General features: G+C 66.3%; 1 protein-coding gene across 1 annotated transcript in view; it reads left to right on the forward strand.

The window, feature by feature from the left end:
* Positions 1 to 712: 712 nt before the first annotated feature.
* Positions 713 to 23233, forward strand: part of PC (pyruvate carboxylase) — a gene marked incomplete at its 3' end in the record, with an annotated part of 23729 nt that continues 1208 nt past the window's right edge. Inside the window, exons 1-15 of the mRNA XM_083853668.1 lie at positions 713 to 855; positions 2150 to 2267; positions 3181 to 3332; positions 4760 to 4878; positions 5523 to 5685; positions 9253 to 9435; positions 10942 to 11086; positions 11978 to 12067; positions 13624 to 13845; positions 15352 to 15508; positions 16923 to 17163; positions 17830 to 18079; positions 19340 to 19584; positions 20505 to 20684; positions 21810 to 22077. Of these exons, the coding sequence (XP_083709794.1) occupies positions 832 to 855; positions 2150 to 2267; positions 3181 to 3332; positions 4760 to 4878; positions 5523 to 5685; positions 9253 to 9435; positions 10942 to 11086; positions 11978 to 12067; positions 13624 to 13845; positions 15352 to 15508; positions 16923 to 17163; positions 17830 to 18079; positions 19340 to 19584; positions 20505 to 20684; positions 21810 to 22077 (2557 nt within the window). The 5' untranslated portion in view covers positions 713 to 831. The remainder of the gene's footprint in view (positions 856 to 2149; positions 2268 to 3180; positions 3333 to 4759; positions 4879 to 5522; positions 5686 to 9252; positions 9436 to 10941; positions 11087 to 11977; positions 12068 to 13623; positions 13846 to 15351; positions 15509 to 16922; positions 17164 to 17829; positions 18080 to 19339; positions 19585 to 20504; positions 20685 to 21809; positions 22078 to 23233) is intronic.

A 23233-nucleotide genomic window follows, 5' to 3' on the forward strand; every position in this document is an offset into this window, starting at 1 on the left:
TGGGGGGTTAAGGGGTTTATGGGGGGGTTGGGGGGGTTGGGGGGGGTTAAGGGTGTTATGGGGGGGTTATGGGGGGGTTAAAGGGGTTGGGGGGGTTAAGGGTGTTATGGGGGGGGTTATGGGGGGGTTAAAGGGTTATGGGGGGGTTAAGGGTGTTATGGGGGGGTTATGGGGGGATTAAAGGGGTTGGGTGGGGTTAAGGGTGTTATGGGGGGGTTATGGGGGGATTAAAGGGTTATGGGGGGGGTAAGGGGGTTATGGGGGGGTTATGGGGGGGTTAAAGGGTTATGGGGGGGTTAAGGGTGTTATGGGGGGGTTATGGGGGGGTTAAAGGGTTATGGGGGGGTAAGGGGGTTATGGGGGGGTTATGGGGGGGTTAAAGGGTTATGGGGGGTAAGGGGGTTATGGGGGGGTTATGGGGGGTTAAAGGGTTATGGGGGGGTTAAGGTGTTATGGGGGGGTTATGGGGGGGTTAAGGATTATGGGGGGGTAAGGGGTTATGGGGGGGTAAGGGGGTTATGGGGGGGGTAAGGGGGTTATGGGGGTTATGGGGGGGGTAAGGGGGCTGCAAGGACATGGGAAGGGTTTGGAGCTATTGGAGGGGTTTGGGAGGGCTGGGGGGGGTGGGGGGGGGATTTTTATGGAGGGGGGGGGACGGGGGGGGACACAGACCGTGTCCCGTCGCGGCCGCGCTGACCGGGGGCACCCAGGGGTGCCGGTGGTCCCGGGGACGGCGGCGCCGGTGCGGATCTGGCCGAGGCTCGGGACTTCGCCCTCCGGGTGGGCTTCCCCGTCATCTTCAAGGCCGCCCACGGCGGGGGGGGGCGCGGCATGCGCGTCGTCCGCGCCCCTGAGGTACCCCCCCCCACCCATAACCCCCCCCCCCCGACCCCATGGGGACACCCCCGGCACCCCCCCCCCTCCTGTGGTCCTGGTGTAGGGAGGGGATTCGGGGGGTGGGGGGGGGTGGGGGCATGAAGTCCTTGGGGGGGGCACCCAAGTGGGTGGGGGGCACCCAGGTGGCTGGGGGGGGGGGCCTTAATGGGGGGGGCACCCAGGTGGCTGGGGGCGGGGGGGGACCCAAATGTCCAGGAGGGACTCGAGTGGGTGGGTGGGGGGCACCCTGGTGGCGGGGGGGGGGGGACGACTGGTTGTGAGGGGGGGGCTTCCAGGTGGCCCCAAACCTTGGGGGGGGGGGGGCACCCAGGGGTGACACCCAAGGTGGGGGGCACCCAAATATCCAGGCGGCACCCAAGTGTCTGGGGGGGGGGGCACCCAGGTATCCAGGAGGGACCCAGGTGGGTGGGGGGGCACCCAGGTGGCCCCAAACCTTGGGGGGGGGCACCCAGGGGTGACACCTGGGGGGGGGGGGGGGCACCCAAATATCCAGGGGGCACCCAAGTGTCTGGGGGGGGGCACCCAAGTGTCCAGGAGGGACCCAGGTGTGTGGGGGGGGGCGGCACCCAGGTAGCCCCAAACCTTAGAGGGGGGGCACCCAAGGGTGACACCAGGGAGGGGGGGGCACCCAAGTGTCTGGGGGGGGGCACCCGAGTGTCCAGGGGGCACCCAGTTGGTTGGTGGCTGGGGACACCCCGGGGGCGGGAGGGGATCGGGGGGGGGGGGGCACCCAGGGGTGACACCCGGGGGGGGGCACCCAAATATCCAGGGGGCACCCAAGTGTCTTGGGGGGGGCACCCAGGTATCCAGGAGGGACCCAGGTGGCCCCAAACCTTGGGGGGGGGCACCCAGGGGTGACACCCAGGGGGGCACCCAAGTGTCTGGGGGGGGCACCCAGGTGGCCCCAAACCTTAGAGGGGGGGCACCCAGGGGTGACACCCGGGGGGGGGGCACCCAAATATCCAGGGGGCACCCAAGTGTCTGGGGGGGACCCAGGTGGCTGGGGGGGCACCCAGGTGGCCCCAAACCTTGGGGGGGGGGCACCCAGGGGTGACACCCAAGGGGGGGGGGGGCACCCAAATATCCAGGGGGCACCCAAGTGTCGGGGGGGGGCACCCGAGTGTCCAGGGGGGCACCCGGTTGGCTGGTGGCTGGGGACACCGAAGCACCCGGGGTGGGGAGGGGATTGGGGGGGGGGGCGCCCCCCCCACCCTCGGCGGGGGGGGGCACCCATGGGTGCCGTTGGGCGCAGGAGCTGGAGGAGAGCTTCACCCGCGCCTCGTCGGAAGCCCTGGCGGCCTTCGGGGACGGGGCGCTCTTCGTGGAGAAGCTGATCGAGCGCCCCCGCCACATCGAGGTCCAGATCCTGGGTACGGGGGGGGGCCGGGGGGGGGGCACGGGACCCTCAGCCCTCGGTGCTGAGCCCCATGGGTGCTGGGGGGGGGGCGAAAAGTCTGGGGTGGGGGGCACAGGGGCAAGGGTGGGGGGCTTGGGGGGGTTATGGGGGGGTTATGGGGTGGTTGGGGGGGTTATGGGGGGGCCATGGGGGTTTATGAGGGGGTTATGGGGGGGGCCATGGGGGTTTGTGGGATTGGGGGGGGGGGCACGGGACCCTCAGCCCTCGGTGCTGAGCCCCCTGGGTGCTGGAGGGGGCGGGGGGGGGGCGAAAAGTCCGGGGTGGGGGGCACAGGGGCAAGGGTGGGGGGCCTGGGGGTTATGGGGGGGTTGGGGGGGTGTTATGGGGGGGTTATGGGGGGGGGCCTGGGGGGGTTATGGGGTGGTTGGGGGGGGGCTGGGGGGTTATGGGGGGGGCCTGGGGGGGTTATGGGGTGGTTGGGGGGGGTCTGGGGGGTTATGGGGGGAACCTGGGGGGTTATGGGGGGGGTCTGGGGGGGTTATGGGGTGGTTGGGGGGGGGCTTGGGGGGTTATGGGGGGGGTCTGGGGGGGTTATGGGGGGGTTATGGGGGGGCCATGGGGGTTTATGAGGGGGTTATGGGGGGGGCATGCGGGTTTGTGGGGTTGTGGGGGGGGGGCCATGGGGGTTTACGGGGGGGCTATGGGGGGGGGCCATGGGGGTTTACGGGGGGGCTGTGGGGGGGGCCATGGGGCTTTACGGGGCGCGTGGGCCCCCTCCTCCCTCGGTGCTGACCCCCTGGGTACTGGGGGGGGGGCCGAAACAGTCCAGTTTGGGGTGTGGGGGGGTGTTACGGGGACCGGTTCCTGGATGCTGACCGCCCCCCCCCCCCCGATTTTTTTTTATTTGCCCCCCCCCCCCCCCGCAGGGGACCAGCACGGGAACGTGGTGCACCTCTACGAGCGCGACTGCTCCATCCAGCGCCGCCACCAGAAGGTCGTCGAGATCGCCCCCGCCGCCCGCCTCGCCCCCCAGCTCCGCGCCCGCCTGGCCGACGACGCCGTCCGCATCGCCCGGCAGGTCCGGGGGGGGGGCCAGGGGGCTGGGGGGGCCAGGGGGCCGGGGAATTGGGGGGGGCTGCAGCCATCCCACCGGTAGAGAAGGGTTGGCCAAGGATGCCATCCCCATTGCCTGGCAGGTCTGGGGGGGTTTGGGGGTCTGGGGGGGTCCTGGGGGGGGGTTAGGGGTCTGGGGGGGTCCGGGGGGGGGGGGCTGAGGGGGTCTGGGGGGGGGTCCAGGGGGTTGGGGGGGTCTGGGGGGGTCCAGGGATGCAGGGGGGGCTGCGTCCATCCCACCGGTAGAGAGGGGTTGGTTGAGGATGCTGTCTGCGTCGCCTGGGGGGTCCTGGGGGGGGTTTGGGGGGGCTGGGGGGTCTGGGGGGTCTGGGGGGGGGCTGAGGGGGTCCGGGGGGGTCCAGGGGGTTGGGGGGGTCCAGGGGGCCGGGGAATTGGGGGGGCTGCGTCCATCCCACCGGTAGAGAGGGGTTGGTTGAGGATGCTGTCTGCGTCGCCTGGGGGTCCTGGGGGGGGTTTGGGGGGGCTGGGGGGGTCTGGGGGGGTCTGGGGGGGGGCTGAGGGGGTCCGGGGGGGTCCAGGGGGTTGGGGGGGTCCAGGGGGCCGGGGAATTGGGGGGGGCTGCGGCCATCCCACCGGTAGAGAGGGGTTGGTTGAGGATGCTGTCTGTGTTGCCTGGGGGTCCTGGGGGGGTTTGGGGAGGTCTGGGGGGGCTGAGGGGTCTGGGGGGGTCTGGGGGGGGGGGGCTGAGGGGGTCTGGGGGGGTCTGGGGGGGTTGGGGGGGTCTGGGGGGGTCCAGGGGTCCGGGGGGATTAGGGGGGGCTGCGCCCGTCCCACCCATAGAGAGGGGTTGAGGGGTTCGGGGGTTTGGAATTGGGGGTCCTGGGGGGGCTTGGGGGGGAAGGGGTCGGAAGTGGGGGTCTTGGGGTTTTTTTTGGGGGGGGGGGGGATGTAGGATTTGGGGGGGGATTTGGGATTTGGGGGGGAGGTAGGAGTTGAGGGGGGGATTCGGGGATGGGGGGGATGTGGGATTTGGGGGGGGATTCAGGATTTGGGGAAGGATTCAGGATTTGGGGGGGGGTGTAGGATTTCGGGGGGGGTTTAGGATTTGGGGGGGGGGGGGATTCAGGAATCGGGGTGCTCCGTGGGACCCTGGCAGTGGGGGAGACCCCAGTGGGGGGGGTCCCTGGGGTTTTGGGATCCTGGGTGGTTTGGGGGGGGGGTCCTTGGGGTTTTGGGATCCTGGGTGGTTTGGGGGGGGGGGTCCTTGGGGTTTTGGGATCCTGGGTGGTTTGGGGGGGGTCCCTGGGGTTTTGGGATCCTGGGTGGTTTGGGGGGGGGTCTCCCGGGGATGGGGGAGGATGGGATCGACCTGTGGGATTTTTTTTTTTGGGGGGGGGGGGGGGTCCCCAAGTCGCTTACGGGGTCGCGCAGGTGGGCTACGAGAACGCGGGGACGGTGGAGTTCCTGGTGGACCGGGCGGGGGGGCACTACTTCATCGAGGTCAACTCGCGGCTGCAGGTGGAGCACACGGTGACCGAGGAGATCACGGGGTGAGCGCGGGGGGGGGCACCGGGGGGGGGGCACCGGGGGGGGCACCGGGGGGCGGGGGTCCCCAGGGAGGGGCGGGGTGGGGTCGGGGAGCACGGGGGGTTGGGGTTTTTGGGGGGGTATGGGGGGGATATGGGGGGGAAATGGGGTCTTTGGGGGGGGGTTGGAGGGGGGGGGAAGGGTTTTGGGGGCTATGGGGGGGTTGGGGGGGGCACCCAGATTTTGGGGTCTTTAAGGGGGAGCGGGGTGGGGTCGGGGAGCACGGGGGGTTGGGGTTTTTTGGGGGGTATGGGGGGGGATATGGGGGGGAAATGGGGTCTTTGGGAGGTGTGGGGGGGGTTGGGGGGGGCGCACGGGTTTTGGGGTCTTCAGGAGGGTGGGGGGTTTAGGGGGAATTTAAGGGCCCCCCCTCACCTGTGACCCCCCCCCCGACCCCTTTATACTGGGGTGCCAACAATTAGGGGGGGGGGCAGGTCGGGGGGGGGGCAGGTCTTGGAGCGCAGAGGGGGGGTCCCCAGGACGCTTTTGGGGTTCCCATGAGGGTCGCAGGCGCTCCCCGCCCCGGCTGTCCGGGGCCGTATAGGGTCGGGGGGGTGGGTTCACGCGACGTGGCCCCCCCTGACGTGTGCCCCCCCCCCCCCCGCAGGGTGGACCTGGTGCAGGCTCAGCTGCTGGTGGCGGCCGGGCGCTCGCTGCCCGAGCTGGGGCTGCGGCAGGAGAGCGTGCGGGTGCACGGCTGCGCCATCCAGTGCCGCGTCACCACCGAGGACCCCGCCCGCGCCTTCCAGCCCGACACCGGCCGCATCGAGGTACCCTCTGGGACCCTATATGGGGCCCTATGGGACCCTATGGGGTCCTATGGGACCTCCTAGGGGACCCTATATGGGATCCTAGGGGACCCTATATGGGATCCTAGGGGACCCTATATGGGACCCTGATACTATGGGACCCTATATGGGACCCTATATGAGACCCTATGGGGTCCTATGGGACCCTAATCCTATGGGATCCTATGGGACCCTATATGGGATCCTATGGGACCCTATATGGGACCCTGATACTATGGGACCCTATATGGGACCCTATATGAGACCCTATGGGGTCCTATGGGACCCTAATCCTATGGGATCCTACGGGACCCTATATGGGATCCTAGGGGACCCTATATGGGACCCTATGGGATCCTAGGGGACCCTATATGGGACCCTAATCCCATGGGATACTATGGGACCCTCTATGGGACCCTGTGGGACCCTATATGGGACCCTATATGGGACCCTATATGGGATCCTATGGGACCCTATATGGGACGCTATATGGGACCCTATATGAGACCCTATGGGGTCCTATGAGACCCTAATCCTATGGGATCCTATGGGACCCTATATGGGATCCTGTGGGACCCTCTATGGGACCCTCTATGGGATCCTATGGGACCCTCTATGGGACCCTATGGGATCCTAGGGGACCCTATATGGGACCCTAATCCTATGGGATACTATGGGACCCTATATGGGACCCTATGGGACCCTATATGGGACCCTATATGGGATCCTATGGGACCCTATATGGGATCCTATATGGGACCCTATATGAGACCCTATGGGGTCCTATGGGACCCTAATCCTATGGGATCCTATGGGACCCTATATGGGACCCTATGGGACCCTATGGGATCCTATATGGGACCCTACGGGATCCTATGGGACCCTCTATGGGACCCTATGGGATCCTAGGGGACCCTATATGGGATCCTAGGGGACCCTAGGGGATCCTAGGGGACCCTATATGGGACCCTAATCCTATGGGATACTATGGGACCCTATATGGGATCCTATGGGACCCTATATGGGACCCTATATGGGACCCTATATGAGACCCTATGGGGTCCTATGGGACCCTATATGGGATCCTATGGGACCCTCTGTGGGACCCTATGGGATCCTAGGGGACCCTATATGGGATCCTAGGGGACCCTATATGGGACCCTAATCCTATGGGATACTATGGGACCCTATATGGGACCCTATATGGGATCCTATGGGACCCTATATGGGACCCTATATGGGATCCTATATGGGATCCTATGGGACCCTATGGGACCCTATATGGGACCATGTGGGACCCTATATGGGACCCTATGGGACCTTATAGGGGCGTTCGGGGCCCTATAGGGGCTTGTAGCCACGTGGGAAGAGGGGGGAGAGCACGGGGGAGGATGCGGGTGAGAGCACGAAAAGTTATAGGGGAACTGTAGGACCCCCCTATACAGTCATGTAAGGGACGCTGCTATATATGCAAACTCCTATATCACGTATAATGAACGTAGGTGCGTGTACAGAACCACTTAGGGCCCCCTAAAAGCCATAGGGTGCAGGCGAGGCTGTGAAGGGGCCCTATAGGAGCCATAGGGGCGTGTGCGAGCGATGTAGGGTCCATACGCAAGCCCCAGAGATACACCTAAGGTCCTATAGGTGCTGTGTAAGAGCGTTACAGGGTCCATACGCGAGCCACAAGGGCACATTTGAGGTTCTATAGGTGCTGTGGAGATGTGTATGAAGCTGTATAGGTGCCATAGTTGGAAGTGTAGGTCCTTGGAGAGAGCGTGGGTGCTCATATAAGGCTGAACAGGGACCATATAGAATCATAGCTGTATGTGTAAGGGCACATAAAGCCATATAGACGTGATGTAGAGCCATATAAAGCCAAATAGAGATATTTAGAAAATGTATAATGGTTGTAGATACCACACAAGACTATATAGGGGCCTATAGAGGACCGTATGAGACCTGTAGGTGCTCCTAAGAGGCCATATAGGGCCCTACAGAGGCTATGTGGGACAGTATAGGGTTAACAGGTGCTTTTGGGAGGGTGTGCGGGGACACCTATGGGCTGTATGGGGCTGTGTAGGGTCTAGGGGCACCTATATGAGGCTACAGGGGGGCTGTATGGGACTGTATAGGGTCTATAAGCGCTTCCACCAGGCTTGTCAGGGTGACACAGGGGTGACATGGGGTCTGCAAATCCACGCGGGTGCCCTTTGGGGCCATATAGGGTCTAGGGGCACCCATATGAGGCTATAGGGGGGCTGTGTGGGACCATATAGGAGCTATAAGTGCCTCCACCAGGCTTTTTAGGGTGTCGTAGGGGCAACGCACGGTCTGCAGGTACCCGTGAAAATCCACGAGGACGCCCTTTGGGGCTATATAGGGTCTAGGGGCACCTATATGAGGCTATAGGGGGGCTGTATGGCACCGTATAGAGGCTATAAGTGCCTCCACCAGGCTTTATAGGGTGGCGTAGGGGTGACGCAGGGTCTGCAGGTGCCCGTGCAAATCCACGAGGGCACTCTTTGGGGCTACATAGGGTCTAGCGGCACCTATATGAGGCTATAGGGGGGCTGTATGGCACCGTATAGGGCTATAAGTGCCTCCACCAGGCTTTTTAGGGTGGCGTAGGGGTGACGCAAGGTCTGCAGGTGCCCATGAAAATCCACGAGGGCGCCCTTTGGGGGCTATATAGGGTCTAGGGGCACCCATATGAGGCCATAGGGGGGCTGTATGGCACCGTATAGGGGCTATAAGTGCCTCCACCAAGCTTTTTAGGGTGGCATAGGGGTGACACTGGATCTGCAGATGCCCGTGTAAATCCACACGGACACCCTTTGGGGCCATATAGGGTCTAGGGGCACCTATATGAGGCCATAGGGGGGCTGTATGGGACCGTATAGGGGCTATAAGCGCCTCCACCAGGCTTTTTAGGGTGGCGTAGGGGTGACGCAGGGTCTGCAGGTGCCCATGAAAATCTACGAGGGCGCCCTTTGGGGGCTATATAGGGTCTAGGGGCACCCATATGAGGCCATAGGGGGGCTGTATGGCACCGTATAGGGGCTATAAGTGCCTCCACCAAGCTTTTTAGGGTGGCATAGGGGTGACACTGGATCTGCAGATGCCCGTGTAAATCCACACGGACACCCTTTGGGGCCATATAGGGTCTAGGGGCACCTATATGAGGCCATAGGGGGGCTGTATGGGACCGTATAGGGCTATAAGCGCCTCCACCAGGCTTTTTAGGGTGGCGTAGGGGTGACGCAAGGTCTGCAGGTGCCCGTGAAAATCCACGAGGGCGCCCTTTGGGGCCATATAGGGTCTAGGGGCACCCATATGAGGCTATAGGGGGGCTGTATGGCACCGTATAGAGGCTATAAGTGCCTCCACCAGGCTTTTTAGGGTGGCGTAGGGGTGACGCAGGGTCTGCAGGTGCCCGTGCAAATCCACGAGGGCGCCCTTTGGGGGCCATACGGAGCCGTAGGGGCGCCGTATGGAATCCGTAGGGGCGCCGTATGGAATCCATAGGGGACCCTATACGTTCCGCAGGTGTTCCGGAGCGGCGAGGGGATGGGGATCCGCCTGGACGGGGCCTCGGCGTTCCAGGGCGCCCTGATCTCGCCCCACTACGACTCGCTGCTGGTCAAGGTGGTGGCGCACGGCCCCGACCAGCCCGCCGCCGCCGCCAAGATGAGGAGGGCGCTGGCCGAGTTCCGCATCCGCGGCGTCAAGGTGGGGGGGCGGGGGGGGGGGTGAGCACGGGGGGGGGGCCTGGTGCAATGCACGATGGAGTGGGGGGGGTCGTGGTGCAATGCACGATGTTGTTGGGGGGGCTCTGGGAGGGGTGCGGGAGTCCTGGTGCGATGCATGGTGGTCTTGGGGGGGCTCCGAGAGGGGTTGGGGGGGGGGGGGGGGTCCTGGTGCGATGCACAATGAGGGAGGGGGGTCCTGGTGCGATGCACGGTGGCGTTGGGGGGCTCTGGGAGGGGCAGGGGGGGTCCTGGTGGAATGCACGATGGAGTGGGGGGAATCCTCGTGCAATGCACAATGGGGTGGGGGGGCTTTGCGAGGGGGGGACTCTCATGCAATGCACAGGGGAGCTGGGGGGGCTCTCGTGCAATGCACAGGGGAACTGAGGGTCCTCGTGCAATGCCCAGGGGAGCTGGGGGGGGTCCTCGTGCAATGCCCAGGGGAGCTGGGGGGCTCTTGTGCAACGCCCAAGGGAGCTGGGGATCCTCGTGCAATGCACGGGGGAGCTGGGGGGGCTCTCGTGCAATGCGTGATGGGGCTGGGGGTCCTTGTGCAATGCACAGGGGAGCTGGGGGTCCTCGTGTGATGCACAGGTGAACTGGGGGTCCTCGTGCAATGCACGGGGGAACTGGGGGTCCTTGTGCAATACACAGGGGAACTGGGGGTGGGTCTCGTGCAACACACAGGGGAGCTGGGGGTCCTCGTGCAATGCACAAGTGAACTGGGGGGGCTCTCGTGCAATGCCCAGGGGAGCTGGGGGTCCTCATGCAATGCACAGGTGAACTGGGGGTCCTCGTGCAATGCAAGGGGGAACCGGGGGGGCTCTCGTGCAATGCACGGGGGAGCTGGGGGTCCCCATGCAATGCACAGGTGAACTGGGGGTCCCCGTGCAATGCACAGGTGAACTGGGGGTCCTCGTGCAATGCACGGGGGAACTGGGGGGGCTCTCGTGCAATGCACGGGGGAACTGGGGGGGCTCTCGTGCAATGCACGGGGGAACTGGGGGGGCTCTCGTGCAATGCCCAGGGGAGCTGGGGGTCCTCGTGCAATGCACGGGGGAACTGGGGGGGCTCTCGTGCAATGCCCAGGGGAGCTGGGGGTCCTCATGCAATGCACAGGTGAACTGGGGGTCCTCGTGCAATGCACGGGGGAACTGGGGGTCCTTGTGCAATACACAGGGGAACTGGGGGGGGGTCTCGTGCAATGCACAGGGGAGCTGGGGATCCTTGTACAATGCACAGGGGAACCGGGGGGGCTCTCGTGCAATGCACAGGGGAGCTGGGGGTCCTCGTGCGATGCACGGGGGAACTGGGAGAGGTCTCGTGCAACGCACAGGGGAACTGGGGGGGCTCTCGTGCAACGCACAGGGGAGCTGGGGGAGCTGCTCAGCACCCCGTGCGTTGCACAAGGGGGGGTGTGGGGGGTGTTGCTCGGCCCGTGGTGCGTTGCACGAGGGTCCGCTCACGCCGGCGGCGCCGTCTCTGGCAGACGAACATCCCGTTCCTGCAGAACGTCCTGGCGCACCCCCAGTTCCTGGGCGGCGCCGTCGACACCCAGTTCATCGACGAGAACCCCGAGCTCTTCCACCTGCAGCCCAGCCAGAACCGGGCCCAGAAATTGCTCCACTACCTGGGTGGGGGTCCCGGGGGGGGGGTCCGGGGGGGGTCCTGAGGGGGTCTGGGGAGGTTCTGAGGGGGCCCGAGGGGGTTTGGGGGGGTTCTGAGGGGGTCTGGGGAGGTTCTGAGGGGGTCTGGGGGGTTTGGGGGGGTTCTGAGGGGGTCTGGGGAGGTTCTGGGGGGTCTGGGGGGGTCTGGGGGGGTTCTGAGGGGGTCTGGGGAGGTTCTGGGGGGGGTTGGGGGGGTTCTGAGGGGGTTTGGGGGGGTTCTGAGGGGGCCTGAGGGGCTTGGGGGGGTTCTGAGGGGGTCTGGGGGGGTTCTGAGGGGGTTTGGGGAGGTTCTGGGGGGGGTTGGGGGGGTTCTGAGGGGTCTGGGGAGGTTCTGGGGGGGCCTGGGGGGGGCTCGAGGGGGCCTGGGGAGGTTCTGAGGGGGTCTGGGGGGGCCTGGGGGGGGGCCGAGGGGGTTTGGGGGGGTTCTGAGGGGGTCTGGGGGGGTTCTGAGGGGGTCTGGGGGGGTTTGGGGGGGTTTGGGGGGGGGTTCTGAGGGGGTCTGGGGGGGCCGGGGGGGGCCGAGGGGGTTTGGGGGGAGTTCTGAGGGGGTCTGGGGAGGTTTGGGGGGGTTCTGAGGGGGTCTGGGGGGGTTTGGGGGGGGGGTTCTGAGGGGGTCTGGGGGGGCCGGGGGGGGCCGAGGGGGTTTGGGGGGAGTTCTGAGGGGGTCTGGGGGGGTTTGGGGGGGTTCTGAGGGGGTCTGGGGGGGCCTCGGGGGGGGGCCTGAGGGGGTTTGGGGGGGTTCTGGGTGGGTTTCGGGGGGCCTGGGGGGGTCCTGAGGAAGTCTGGGGGGGTCCTGGGGGAGGGTCTCTTGGGGGGGGGGGGGTCCCTTAAGAGTCCTGACCAGGTGCCCCCCCCCAGGCCACGTGATGGTGAACGGCCCCAGCACCCCCCTGCCCGTCAAGGCCAAAGCGGCGCTGGTGGAGCCCGTGCCCCCCCCCGTGCCCATGGGTGAGTGGGGACGGGGGGGGGCTGAGGGTCCCATAGGGTCTTCGTGGGGGGGGGGGTCCTATAGGGGTCCTCCTTGGAGGGGGGCGGTCTTGGGGGGGGGTCCCATAGGGGTCCTTATTGGGGGGGGGGGGGGCACAGAGGGGAGATCTTCGGGGGGGGTCCCACAGGGGTCCTCCGGGTGGGGGGGGTGCATTTGGGTTCCGTGGGACCCTCCTGGTTTGGGGGGGGGGCATAAGGGGGGTGTGATTTTTGGGGGGGGGGGGGGGCATGCACGCCTCACGCCCGCGCCATGCACACGCTCAGCACCACAAAGCGGGTCGACGGGCGCTCTGTGGGTTGGGGTGTCCCCCCCCCCCAAAAAAACAAATCCCCAGGGAGACCCTCCCCATGGTGAACCCTCCCCAAAAGAAATCCCCATGGTGACCCCCCCCCATTATAATCCCTACGGTGACCCCCTTCCCATGGTGACCCCCCCTCCCCATTATAATCCCCATGGTGACCCCCTCCCATGGTGACCCCCCCATTATAATTCCTATGGTGACCCCCCCCAGTACAATCCCCATGGTGACCCCCTCCCATGGTGCCCCCCCCCCCCCAGTACCATCCCCATGGTGACCCCCTCCCCATGGTGACCCCCCCCCATGGTGACCCCCCCCCCCCCCAAAATCCCCATGGTGACCTCCGCCTTGGGGTGCCCCCCCCCCCAAAAGAAAACAAATCCCCATGGTGACCCCCCATGGTGACCCCCCCCCATTATAATCCCCATGGTGACCCTCTCTCCATGGTGACCCCCCCCAGTACCAACCCCATGATGACCCCCCCCCAGTACCATCCCTATGGTGACCCCCCCCATTATAATCCCATGGTGACCCCCTCCCCATGGTGACCCCCCCCAGTACAATCCCCATAGTGACCCCTCCCATGGTGACCCCCCCCATTATAATCCCCATGGTGACCCCCTCCCCAGTATCATCCCCATGTTGATCCCCCCCATGGTGACCCCCCCTAGTACAATCCCCATGGTGACCCCCTCCCCATGGTGACCCCCCCCCCAGTATCATCCCCATAGTGACCCCCCATTATAATCCCCATGGTGACCCCCCCCCCCAGTACAATCCCATGGTGACCCCCTCCCCATGGTGACCCCCCCCCAGTACAATCCCCATGGTGACCCCCTCCCCATGATGACCCCCCCCATTATAATCCCCATGGTGACCCCTCCCCATGATGACCCCCCCCCAATATAATCCCCATGGTGACCCCCCCCCCAGTACAATCCCCATGGCCATTATAAGCCCCATGGTGACCCCCCCCCCAGTATCATCCCCATGGTGACCCCCCTCCCCATGGTGACCCCCCCCATTATAATCCCAATGGTGACCCCCCCTAGTACCATCCCCATGGTGACCCCCTCCCCATGGTGACCCCCCCCATTATAATCCCCGTGGTGACCCCCCCCAGTACCAACCCCATGGTGACCCCCCCCATTATAATCCCCATAGTGACCCCCCATAGTGACACCCCCCTTCCCCCCCCCCCCATGTCCCCGCCCCCAGGGCCGCCCCCGGCGGGGCTGCGGGAGGTGCTGTCCCGCGAGGGGCCGGGGGGCTTCGCGCGGGCGCTGCGGGCGCACCGGGGGCTGCTGCTGACGGACACGACGTTCCGCGACGCCCACCAGTCCCTGCTGGCCACCCGCGTCCGCACCCGCGACCTGGCGCGCGTCGCCCCCTTCGTGGCGCACGCCCTCGGCCCCCTCTGCAGCATGGAGACCTGGGGAGGTCGGGGGGCGGGGCCTGGTGGGAGGGGGCGGGGCCTGGTGGGAGGGGGCGGGGCCTGGTGGGAGGGGGCGGGGCCTGGTGGGAGGGGGGCGGGGTCTGGGAGGAAGGGGGCGGGGCCTGGGAGGAAGGGGGCGGGGCCTGGGAGGGGTGGGCGGGGCCTGGGAGGGGTGGGCGGGGCCTGGGAGGAGGGGGCGGGGCCTGGTGGGAGGGGGGCGGGGCCTGGGAGGAGGGGGGTGGGGCCTGGGATGAGGGGGCGGGGCCTGGTGGGAGGGGGCGGGGCCTGGTGGGAGGGGGTGGGGCCTGGGAGGAGGGGGCGGGGCCTGGGAGGGGTGGGCGGGGCCTGGGGTGGGGCATGGAAGGGGCCTGGGAGGAGGGGGGCGTGGCCTGGGAGGAGGGGGGCGTGGCCTGGGAGGAGGGGGGCGGGGCCTGGGAGGAGGTGGGCGGGGTCTGGGAGGAGGGGGCGGGGTCTGGGAGGAGGGGGCGGGGTCTGGGAGGAGGGGGCGGGGTCTGGGAGAAAGGGCGGGGCCTGGTGGGAGGGGGCGGGGCCTGGGAGGAGGGGGGCGTGGCCTGGGAGGGGAGGCGGGGGCTGGTAGGAGGGGGGCGGGGCCTGGGAGGAGGGGGGCGGGGCCTGGTAGGAGGGGGGCGGGGCCTGGGAGGGGGCAGGGCATCAAGAAGGGGTCTGGGGGCGGGGCCTGGGGGCTAGTGGTGGGCGGGGCCTGGAATGGGTGGGCGGGGCCTGGGAGGAGGGGCGGGGTCTGGGAGTGGGTGGTGCATCGGGGGCGGGGCATGTGGTGGGTGGGCGGGGCATGGGGGCGGGGCATGGGAGGGGGCAGGCCATCGAGGAGGGGTCTGGGAGTGGTGGGCGGGGTCTAAGGGGGGGCGGGGCATGAGGGGGCGGGGTCTGAGAGGGGCGGGGCATCGAGGGATTTGAGGAGGGGCGGGGCTGCAGCAGCGCTTGGCTGGGAGCCCTGCTGGGGGCGCACCAGGGGGCGGGGCTCTGAGGGGTGTGGCCTATAGGGGCGGGGCTTCTGCAGGGGGCGGGGCTGCAGCGGCACGTGGCTGATGGGCTGGCCCTGCTGGGGGTGCACCAGGGGGCGGGGCTTTTGAAGGGGGTGTGGTCTCTGGGGGCGGGGCTTAAAGGGGGGCGTGGTCTATGGGGGCGGGGCTTTAAGGGGGTGTGGCCTCTGTGGCCATCTATGGGTGCCAAGGGGCGGGGCTTAATGGAGGGGGCGGAGCTTCCCGGGGCAGGGCTTACCTGGGTAGGGCTTCACCGGGGGCGGGGCTTAAAGGGGGCGGGGCTTAAAGGGGGCGGGGCCTCGCACGGGCAGCAGGGAGCACAGGAGCTGTGCACGAGAGGCGGGGCGTGCAAGGGGATTGGTGCAAGGGGGCAGGGCTTGCACCGACGGGGCGGGGCTTGGGTCAGGGGGCGGGGCTCGCACGGGGGGCGGGGCTCTCCGAGGCCCCTCCCCTTGTCCCCAGCAGGCCGTCCGGCCGTCCGCCCCGCAGGCGCCACCTTCGACGTGGCCATGCGCTTCCTGCACGAGTGCCCCTGGGAGCGGCTGCGGGAGCTGCGGCGCCTGGTCCCCAACATCCCCTTCCAGATGCTGCTGCGCGGCGCCAACGCCGTCGGCTACACCAACTACCCCGACAACGTCATCTACCGGTATGGGGCTGGGGGGGTCCCTGGGGTCGTGGGGGGTCATGGGGGATTTGGGGGTACATGGGGAGCTGGGGCATATAAAGGGATATGGGGTACATGGGGAGATGGGGTCATACGGGGACATGGGGGTACAAGGGGATGTGGGGGTGAATGGGGACATATAGGGGCATGGGGGGTCATGGGGGATTCGGGGGCGCACGAGGAGATGGGGCACGTTGGGGGTATGGGGGTACATGGGGAGATGGGGGAGATGGGGTCATATGGGGGGTTGGGGGGGATGTGGGGGTCCCTGGGGTCATATGGGGCCATGGGGGATTTGGGGGCGCAGAGGGAGATTGGGCACACGGGGGGATTTGGGGGGTAGGGGGTTATACGGGGAGATGGGGTCGTATGGGGACATTGGGGTACAAGGGGATGTGGGGGTGAATGGGGACATATGGGGCCATGGGGGGTCATGGGGGATTTGGGGGTGCATGGGAAGATGGAGCACGTGGGGGGATTTGGGGGATAGGGGGGTAGACAGGGAGATGGGGTCATATGGGGACATTGGGGTACAAGGGGATGTGGGGGTGAATGGGGACATATAGGGACATGGGGGGTCATTGGGGATTTGGGGGCACACAGGGAGATTGGGCACACGGGGGGATGTGGGGGGTAGGGGGGTAGAGGGGGAGATGGGGTCATATGGGGACATGGGGGTACGAGGGTATGTGGGGGTGAATGGGGACGTATGGGGCCATGGGGGGTCACGGGGGATTTGGGGGTGCACAGGGAGTTAGGGCACGTGGGGGGTATAGAGGTACATGGGGAGATGGGGGAGATGGGGTCATATGGGGACATGGGGGGTCAGGGGGGATGTGGGGGTCCCTGGGGACATATAGGGACATGGGGGGTCATGCGGGATTTGGGGGTGCACGAGGAGATGGGACATGGGTGGGTATGGGGGTACGCGGGGAGATGGGGGAGTTGGGGACATGGGGGTACGAGGGGATGTGGGGGTGAATGGGGTCATATGGGGACATGGGGGGTTGGAGGGGATTTGGGGGTCCCTGGGGACATATGAGGGCATGGGGGGTCATGGGGGATTTGGGGGTGCATGGGGAGATGGGGCATATAAAGGGATATGGGAATGTAAGGTGTGCAAGTACATAGGGAGATGGGGTCATACGGGGACATGGGGTGTTGAAGGGGATGTGGGGGTCCCCGGGGTCATGGGGGGTCATGGGGGATTTGGGGGTACATGGGGAGCTGGGGCCTATAAAGGGATATGGGGATATAGGGGAGATGGGGGTACCTGGGGAGACACGGGGACACGGGGACCTGGAGGATGAGGAGGGACACGGGGCCACCGCGGGCTGGCGGGACTTATTGGGGGGGGGGTCCTCACGGCACCCCCTGACGCCCCCCCCCCCCCAAGCTTCTGCGAGGTGGCGGCGGCCAACGGCATGGACATCTTCCGGGTGTTCGACGCCCTCAACTACCTCCCCAACCTCCTGCTGGGGGTGGAGGCCGTGGGGAGGGCGGGCGCCGTGGTGGAGGCCGCGCTCTCCTACACGGGGGACGTGGCCGACCCCACGCGCACCAAGTACGGCCTTGACTACTACCTGGGGCTGGCCCGCGAGCTGGTGGCCGCCGGCACCCACATCCTCTGCATCAAGGTGAGGGGGGGGGCTGGGGGTCCCTGGGGTATGGGGAAGGGGCTTGGGGAGGGGCTTGCAATGAGGTTCTGGGGGGTTGGGAGGGGGAATTTGGGGTCCTGAGGGGCTTGGGGTGAGGTTCTGGGGGGCTGGGAGAGGGAATTTGGGGTCCTGAGGGGCTTGGGGTGAGGTTGTGGGGGGCTGGGAGGGGGAGTTAGGGGTCCGGAGGGGCTTGGGGTGAGGTTGTGGGGGGCTGGGAGGGGGAATTGGGGGGCTTGGGGTGAGGTTGTGGGGGGCTGGGAGGGGGAATTTGGGGTCCTGAGGGGCTTGGGGTGAGGTTCTGGGGGGCTGGGAGGGGGAATTTGGGGTCCTGAGGGGTCGTGGGGGGGCGGAGAAGGGATCTGGGGGGGGTTCAGGGGGTTCTGGGAGGATGGAGGGGGGTCTTGGGGGGTTCTGGGGAGGCTTGGGATGGGTATGGGGAGGGCAGAAGGGGGAATTGGGGATCCTGGGGGGTTTGGGATGGGTATGGGGGGCTTGGGATGGGTTCTGGGGGGCTTGGGACGGGTATAGGGGTCTGGAAGCAGGAACACGGCATCCCCGCGCCCTCAGGACACCTCGGAAGGGGGCGGGGGGGGGGCGGGATGGGTTTTGGGGTCCCCCCCCGTCACCCCGAAATCCCGTCCCCAGGACATGGCAGGGCTGCTGACCCCGGCGGCCGCCCGCTTGCTGGTGGGGGCCCTGCGCGAGCGCTTCCCCGACGTGCCCCTGCACATCCACACCCACGACACCGCCGGGGCCGCCGTCGCCTCCATGCTGGCGGCCGCCAACGCCGGCGCCGACGTGGTGGACGTGGCCGTGGACGCCATGGCCGGGATGACCTCGCAGCCCAGCATGGGCGCCCTGGTGGCCTGCACCCGCGGTACCCCGCTGGACACAGGTAACGGGGTGGCCCCCGAGGTGGTGGGGGGGGTCACGGAGGGGGCGCCGTGGTGGTTGGGGGTGGTGGCGTGGTCGTGGGGGTGGTGTCGTGGGGGTGGTATCGTGGTGGTGGTGGTGGTATCGTGGTCCTGGTGATGGTGTCATGGTCGTGGTGGTGGTATTGTGGTCCTGGTGGTGTTATGGTCGTGGTGGTGGTATCGTGGTCGTGGTGGTGGTGTTGTGGTCGTGGTGGTGATATCGTGGTCATGGAGGTGGTATCATGGTTGTGGTGGTGGCACCGTGGTTGTGGTGGTGGTATCGTGGTCCTGGTGGTTGGTATCATGGTCGTGGTGGTGGTGTCATGGTCGTGGTTGTGGTGTCGTGGTCGTGGTGGTGGTATCGTGGTCGTGGTGGTGGTGTCGTGGTCGTGGTTGTGATGTCATGGTGGTGGTGGTGGTGTCGTGGTCGTGGTGGTGGTATTGTGCTCCTGGTGATGGCATCGTGCTCATGGTGACGACATCGTGGTCGTGGTGGTGGTATCGTGGTCGTGGTGGTGGTGTCGTGGTTGTGGTGGTGGCACCGTGGTCATGGAGATGCTACTGTGGACGTGGTGGTATCGGAGTCATGGAGATGCTACCGTGGTCGTGGTGGTGGCACCATGGTCACGGTGGTGGCACTGTGGTCATGTTGGTGGTATTGTGCTCATGGTGGTGGTATCACGGTCATGGAGATGCTATCACGGTCATGGTGGTACCGAAGTCATGGAGATGCTACCAAAATCATGGTGGTGGCACTGTGGTTTTGGAGATGCTTCCGTGGTCATGGAGGTGGCACCATGGTCATGGAGATGCTACCGTGGTCATGGTGGTGGCACAGTGGTTGTGGAGATGCTACCGTGGTGATGGAGGTGGCACCGTGGTCGTGAAGATGCTACCAAGGTCATGGTGGTTGCACCATGGTCGTGGAGGTGCTACCCCGGTCATGGTGGTGGCACCGTGGTCATGGCAACGCCGCTGTGGTGATGGCACTGCCACCACGATCCCGGCAATTCTCCCATGGCCGTAGTGATGCCACCACAATCCTGGTGATGCCACCAGGGCCACGGCAACGCCACCACGATCCTGGCAACGCCACCACGGCCATTCTGATGCCACCACAGCCCCGTCATCGTGCCCAACCCATTGGACCCCCCATCCATGGCTTCTCCCAACCCTGGTGGCCCCCAACCTTGGCGTCCCCGTGGTCCCCAACACCCACGTGTCCCCCTCCCCGCACCCAGGCATCGCGCTGGAGCGGGTGTTCGAGTACAGCGAGTACTGGGAGGCGGCGCGGGCGCTCTACGCCGCCTTCGACTGCACGGCCACCATGAAGTCGGGCAACGCGGACGTCTACGAGAACGAGATCCCGGGGGGCCAGTACACCAACCTCCACTTCCAGGCCCACGCCATGGGGCTGGGCCACAAGTTCAAGGAGGTGAAGAAGGCCTACGCCGAGGCCAACAAGCTCCTCGGGGACCTCATTAAGGTGAGGCTGGGGCTGGGCTCCATGGGGTTTTCTCCATGGGTTGGGTGCTCTCCATGGGTTGGGTGCTCTCCATGGGGTGGGTGATCTCTATGGGATGGGTGGTCTTCATGGGGTGGGTGGTCTTCGTGGGATGGTCTCCACGGGATAGATGCTCTCCATGGGGTGGGTGGTCTTCATGAGATCGGTAACGTTCATGGGATGATCTCCATGGGGTGGGTGGTGTTTGTGGGACGGTCTCCATGGGGTGGTCTTCATGGGGTGGGTGATCTCCATGGGATGGGTGGTCTTCACGGGGTGGGTGGTCTCCATGAGATGGATGGTATTCGTGGGATTCTCTCCATGGGGTGGGTGACCTCCATGGGGTGGGTGGTCTCAAGGGGATGGTCTCCATGGGTTGGGTGTTCTCCATGGGTTGGGTTTTCTCCATGGGGTGGGTGATCTTTATGGGATGGGTGCTCGCCATGGGGTGGGTGTTCTCCATGGGGTGGTTGGTCTTCATGAAACGGGTGGTCTTCATGGGATGGTCTTCTTGGGGTGGGCGCTCTCTGTGGGGTGGGATGGTTTTGTGGAGCGGGTGATCTCTGTGGGATGGGTGGTCTCCATGGGGTGGGTGCTCTCCATGGGGTGGGTGGTCTTCGTGGGATCCTCTCCGTGGGATGGGTGATCTCCGTGGAGTGGGTGGTCTTCATGAGGTGGGTGGTCTTCGTGGGATGCTCTCCATGGGGTGGGTGGTCTCAATGGGGTGGGTGCTCTCCATGGGGTGGATGCCCTCCATGGGGTGGGTGCCCCCCACGGGTTTTCCTTATGGGATGCTCCCGCTAGGAACAGCAGCATGGTGACCTCCCCTGGCAGGGTGACACCCTGGGGTGACACCAAGCGGGGTGACGCCCGGGGGGGGGCGGGGTCTCTGTCGGGGGCAGGTGACGCCGTCGTCGAAGGTGGTGGGGGACCTGGCGCAGTTCATGGTGCAGAACGGGCTGTCGCGCGAGGAGGTGGAGGCGCGGGCGGACGAGCTCTCCTTCCCCGTCTCCGTCGTGGAGTTCCTGCAGGGCTACATCGGCACCCCCCCGGGGGGCTTCCCCGAGCCCTTCCGCTCCCGGGTGCGTGGGGGGGGGACAGGGGGACTGGGAAGGGGGGCTGGGAGGGAAATTGGGAGCGCTGGGAGGGATCTGGGATGGACTGGAGGGTGACTGGGAAGGGTTTGGGGGGCGCTGGGAGGGACTGGGGAACACTGGGAGGGTACTGGGGGGGGGTGGAAGGGACTGGGAGGCGCTGGGAGAGTGCTGGGGGGGTGTGGAAGGGACTGGGAGGTACTGGGAAGGAACTGGAGGGCACTGGGAGGGGACTAGGGAGGACTGGGGGGAACTGGGAGGGACTGGGATGGGCTAGGGTGCACTGGGAAGGGACTGGAAGGCACTGGGAAGGGACCGGGGGGCACTAGGAGGGGACTAAAGAGGACTGGGGGGCACTGGGAGGGACTGGGAATGGACTGGGAGGCACTGGGAGGCTTTGCTGGAGGTGCCGGGCAGGGCTCGTTGCCATGACGACGGTCCCAGCATAGCAACGGGTACCAGCGCTGTTTGCCATGGCAACAACCCTTAGCAACGGGTCCTACAGACGGTTGCTATGGCAGCAGCCCTTAGCAACAGGTCCTACAGCCAGTTGCCAAGACAACAGCCCCTGCAACAGGTCCTAGTGCCTGGTTGCCATGGCAGCAGCCCTTAGCAATGAGTCCTACAGGCGGTTGCCATGGCAGCAGCCCTTAGCAACGGGTCCCAGTGCCCAGTTACCATGACAACAGCCCTTAGCAATGGGTCCTACAGCCGGTTGCCGTGGCAGCAGCCCCAGCAACGGGTCCCAGTGCCTAGTTGCCATGACAACAGCCCTTAGCAACGGGTCCTACAGCCAGTTGCCATGGCAGCAGCCCCAGCAACGGGTCCTAGTGCCCGGTTGCCATGACAACAGCCCTTAGCAACGGGTCCTAGTGCCCGGTTGCCATGACAACAGCCCTTAACAATGGATCCTGCATCCGGTTGCCATGGCAGCAGCCCTTAGCAATGGGTCCCAGTGCCTGGTTGCCATGACAACAGCCCTTAGCAGTGGGTCCTACAGCCAGTTGCCATGGCAGCAGCCCTTAGCAATGAGTCCCAGTGCCCGGTTGCCACGGCTCGGTTGCCGTGACATCGGTCGCCATGGCAACACCGGCATCCTTCCCCCCCATCCAGGTGCTGAAGGACCTGCCGCGGGTGGAGGGGCGCCCGGGGGCCTCGCTGCCCCCCCTGGACTTCGAGGCGCTGGGCCAGGAGCTGGGGGCGCGGGACGGGGCCCCCCCCAGCGCCGAGGAGCTGCTGTCGGCCGCGCTGTACCCCAAGGTGTACGGCGACTTCCGCGCCTTCGCCTCCACCTTCGGTCCCGTCTCCTGCCTGGGCACCCGCCTCTTCCTGGAGGGGCCCACCATCGCCGAGGAGTTCGAGGTGGGCGGGGCTTCGGGGGGTGGGAGGGGCTTCGGGTGGGAGGGGCTTGGAGGTGGGAGGGGCTTGGAGGTGGGAGGGGCCTGGGGTGGAGCAGGGCTTGATGTGGGTGAGGTAGGGGTATGGGGCTTTGGGGGGGTGGGCGGGGCTTCGGGGAGTGGGCGGGGCTTTGGGAGTGGGCGGGGCTTTGGGAGTGGGCGGGGCTTGGGAGTGGGCGGGGCTTTGGGAGTGGGCTGGGCTTTGGGAGTGGGCGGGGCTTTGGGAGTGGGAGGGGCTTGGGAGTGGGCGGGGCTTTGGGAGTGGGAGGGGCTTGTGGGTGGGCGGGGCTTGTGAGTGGGCGGGGCTTAGGGGTGGTGCCATGCATGGGGAGGGGGAGGCATGGATGGGGTGGGCGGGGCTTTGGGAGTGGGCGGGGCTTTGGGAGTGGGCGGGGTTTAAGTGGGAGTGGCTTAACGTAGGAGGGGCTTTGGGGTGGGCGGGGCTTGTGGGTGGGAGGGGCTTGAGTGGGGTGGGGCTGGGGTGGTGCAAGGCATAGGGGCACTGATGGGGTGGGCGGGGCTTCCGGGTGGGCGGGGCTTGGGGGTGGGCGTGGCTTGTGGGTGGGCGTGGCTTGCGGGTGGGAGGAGCTTGGGGTGGGGCGAGGCATGGGGAGGGGGGGAGGCGCGGGTGGGGTGGGCGGGGCTTGGCACACCTCGCACGCCCTCTCACACCCTTGCACGCTCTCGCACACCTTGCACGTTCCCGCACGCCCTCACGCTCTTGCACACCTTGCACGCTCACACACACCTTGCACGCCCTCTCACACACCTTGCACTCTCTCGCACGCCTTGCACACTCCCGCACACCTCGCACGCTCTCGCACTCTTACACCTCACATGCTCTTGCACGCCCTCAAATGCTCCCGCATGCCTTGCATGCTCTTGCACGCCTTGCACGCTCCTTCACACCCCTGCACGCTCTCGCACACCTTGCACGCTCCCACACACCTTGCACACACTCGCACGCTCTCTTACACCTCACACGCTCTTGCACGCCCTCACACGCTCTCTCTCACACCTCGCACACTCTCTCGTGCCTTTCACGCTCCCACACACCCTTGCACGCTCCTTCAAACCCTTGCACGCTCCTTCACACCCTTGCACGCTCCTGCATAACCTCACGCTCCCGCACACCTTGCG

The sequence above is a fragment of the Anser anser genome (genome assembly GCF_964211835.1).
Source record: "Anser anser genome assembly, contig: HAP1_SCAFFOLD_284, whole genome shotgun sequence".
Taxonomy (NCBI): domain Eukaryota; kingdom Metazoa; phylum Chordata; class Aves; order Anseriformes; family Anatidae; genus Anser; species Anser anser.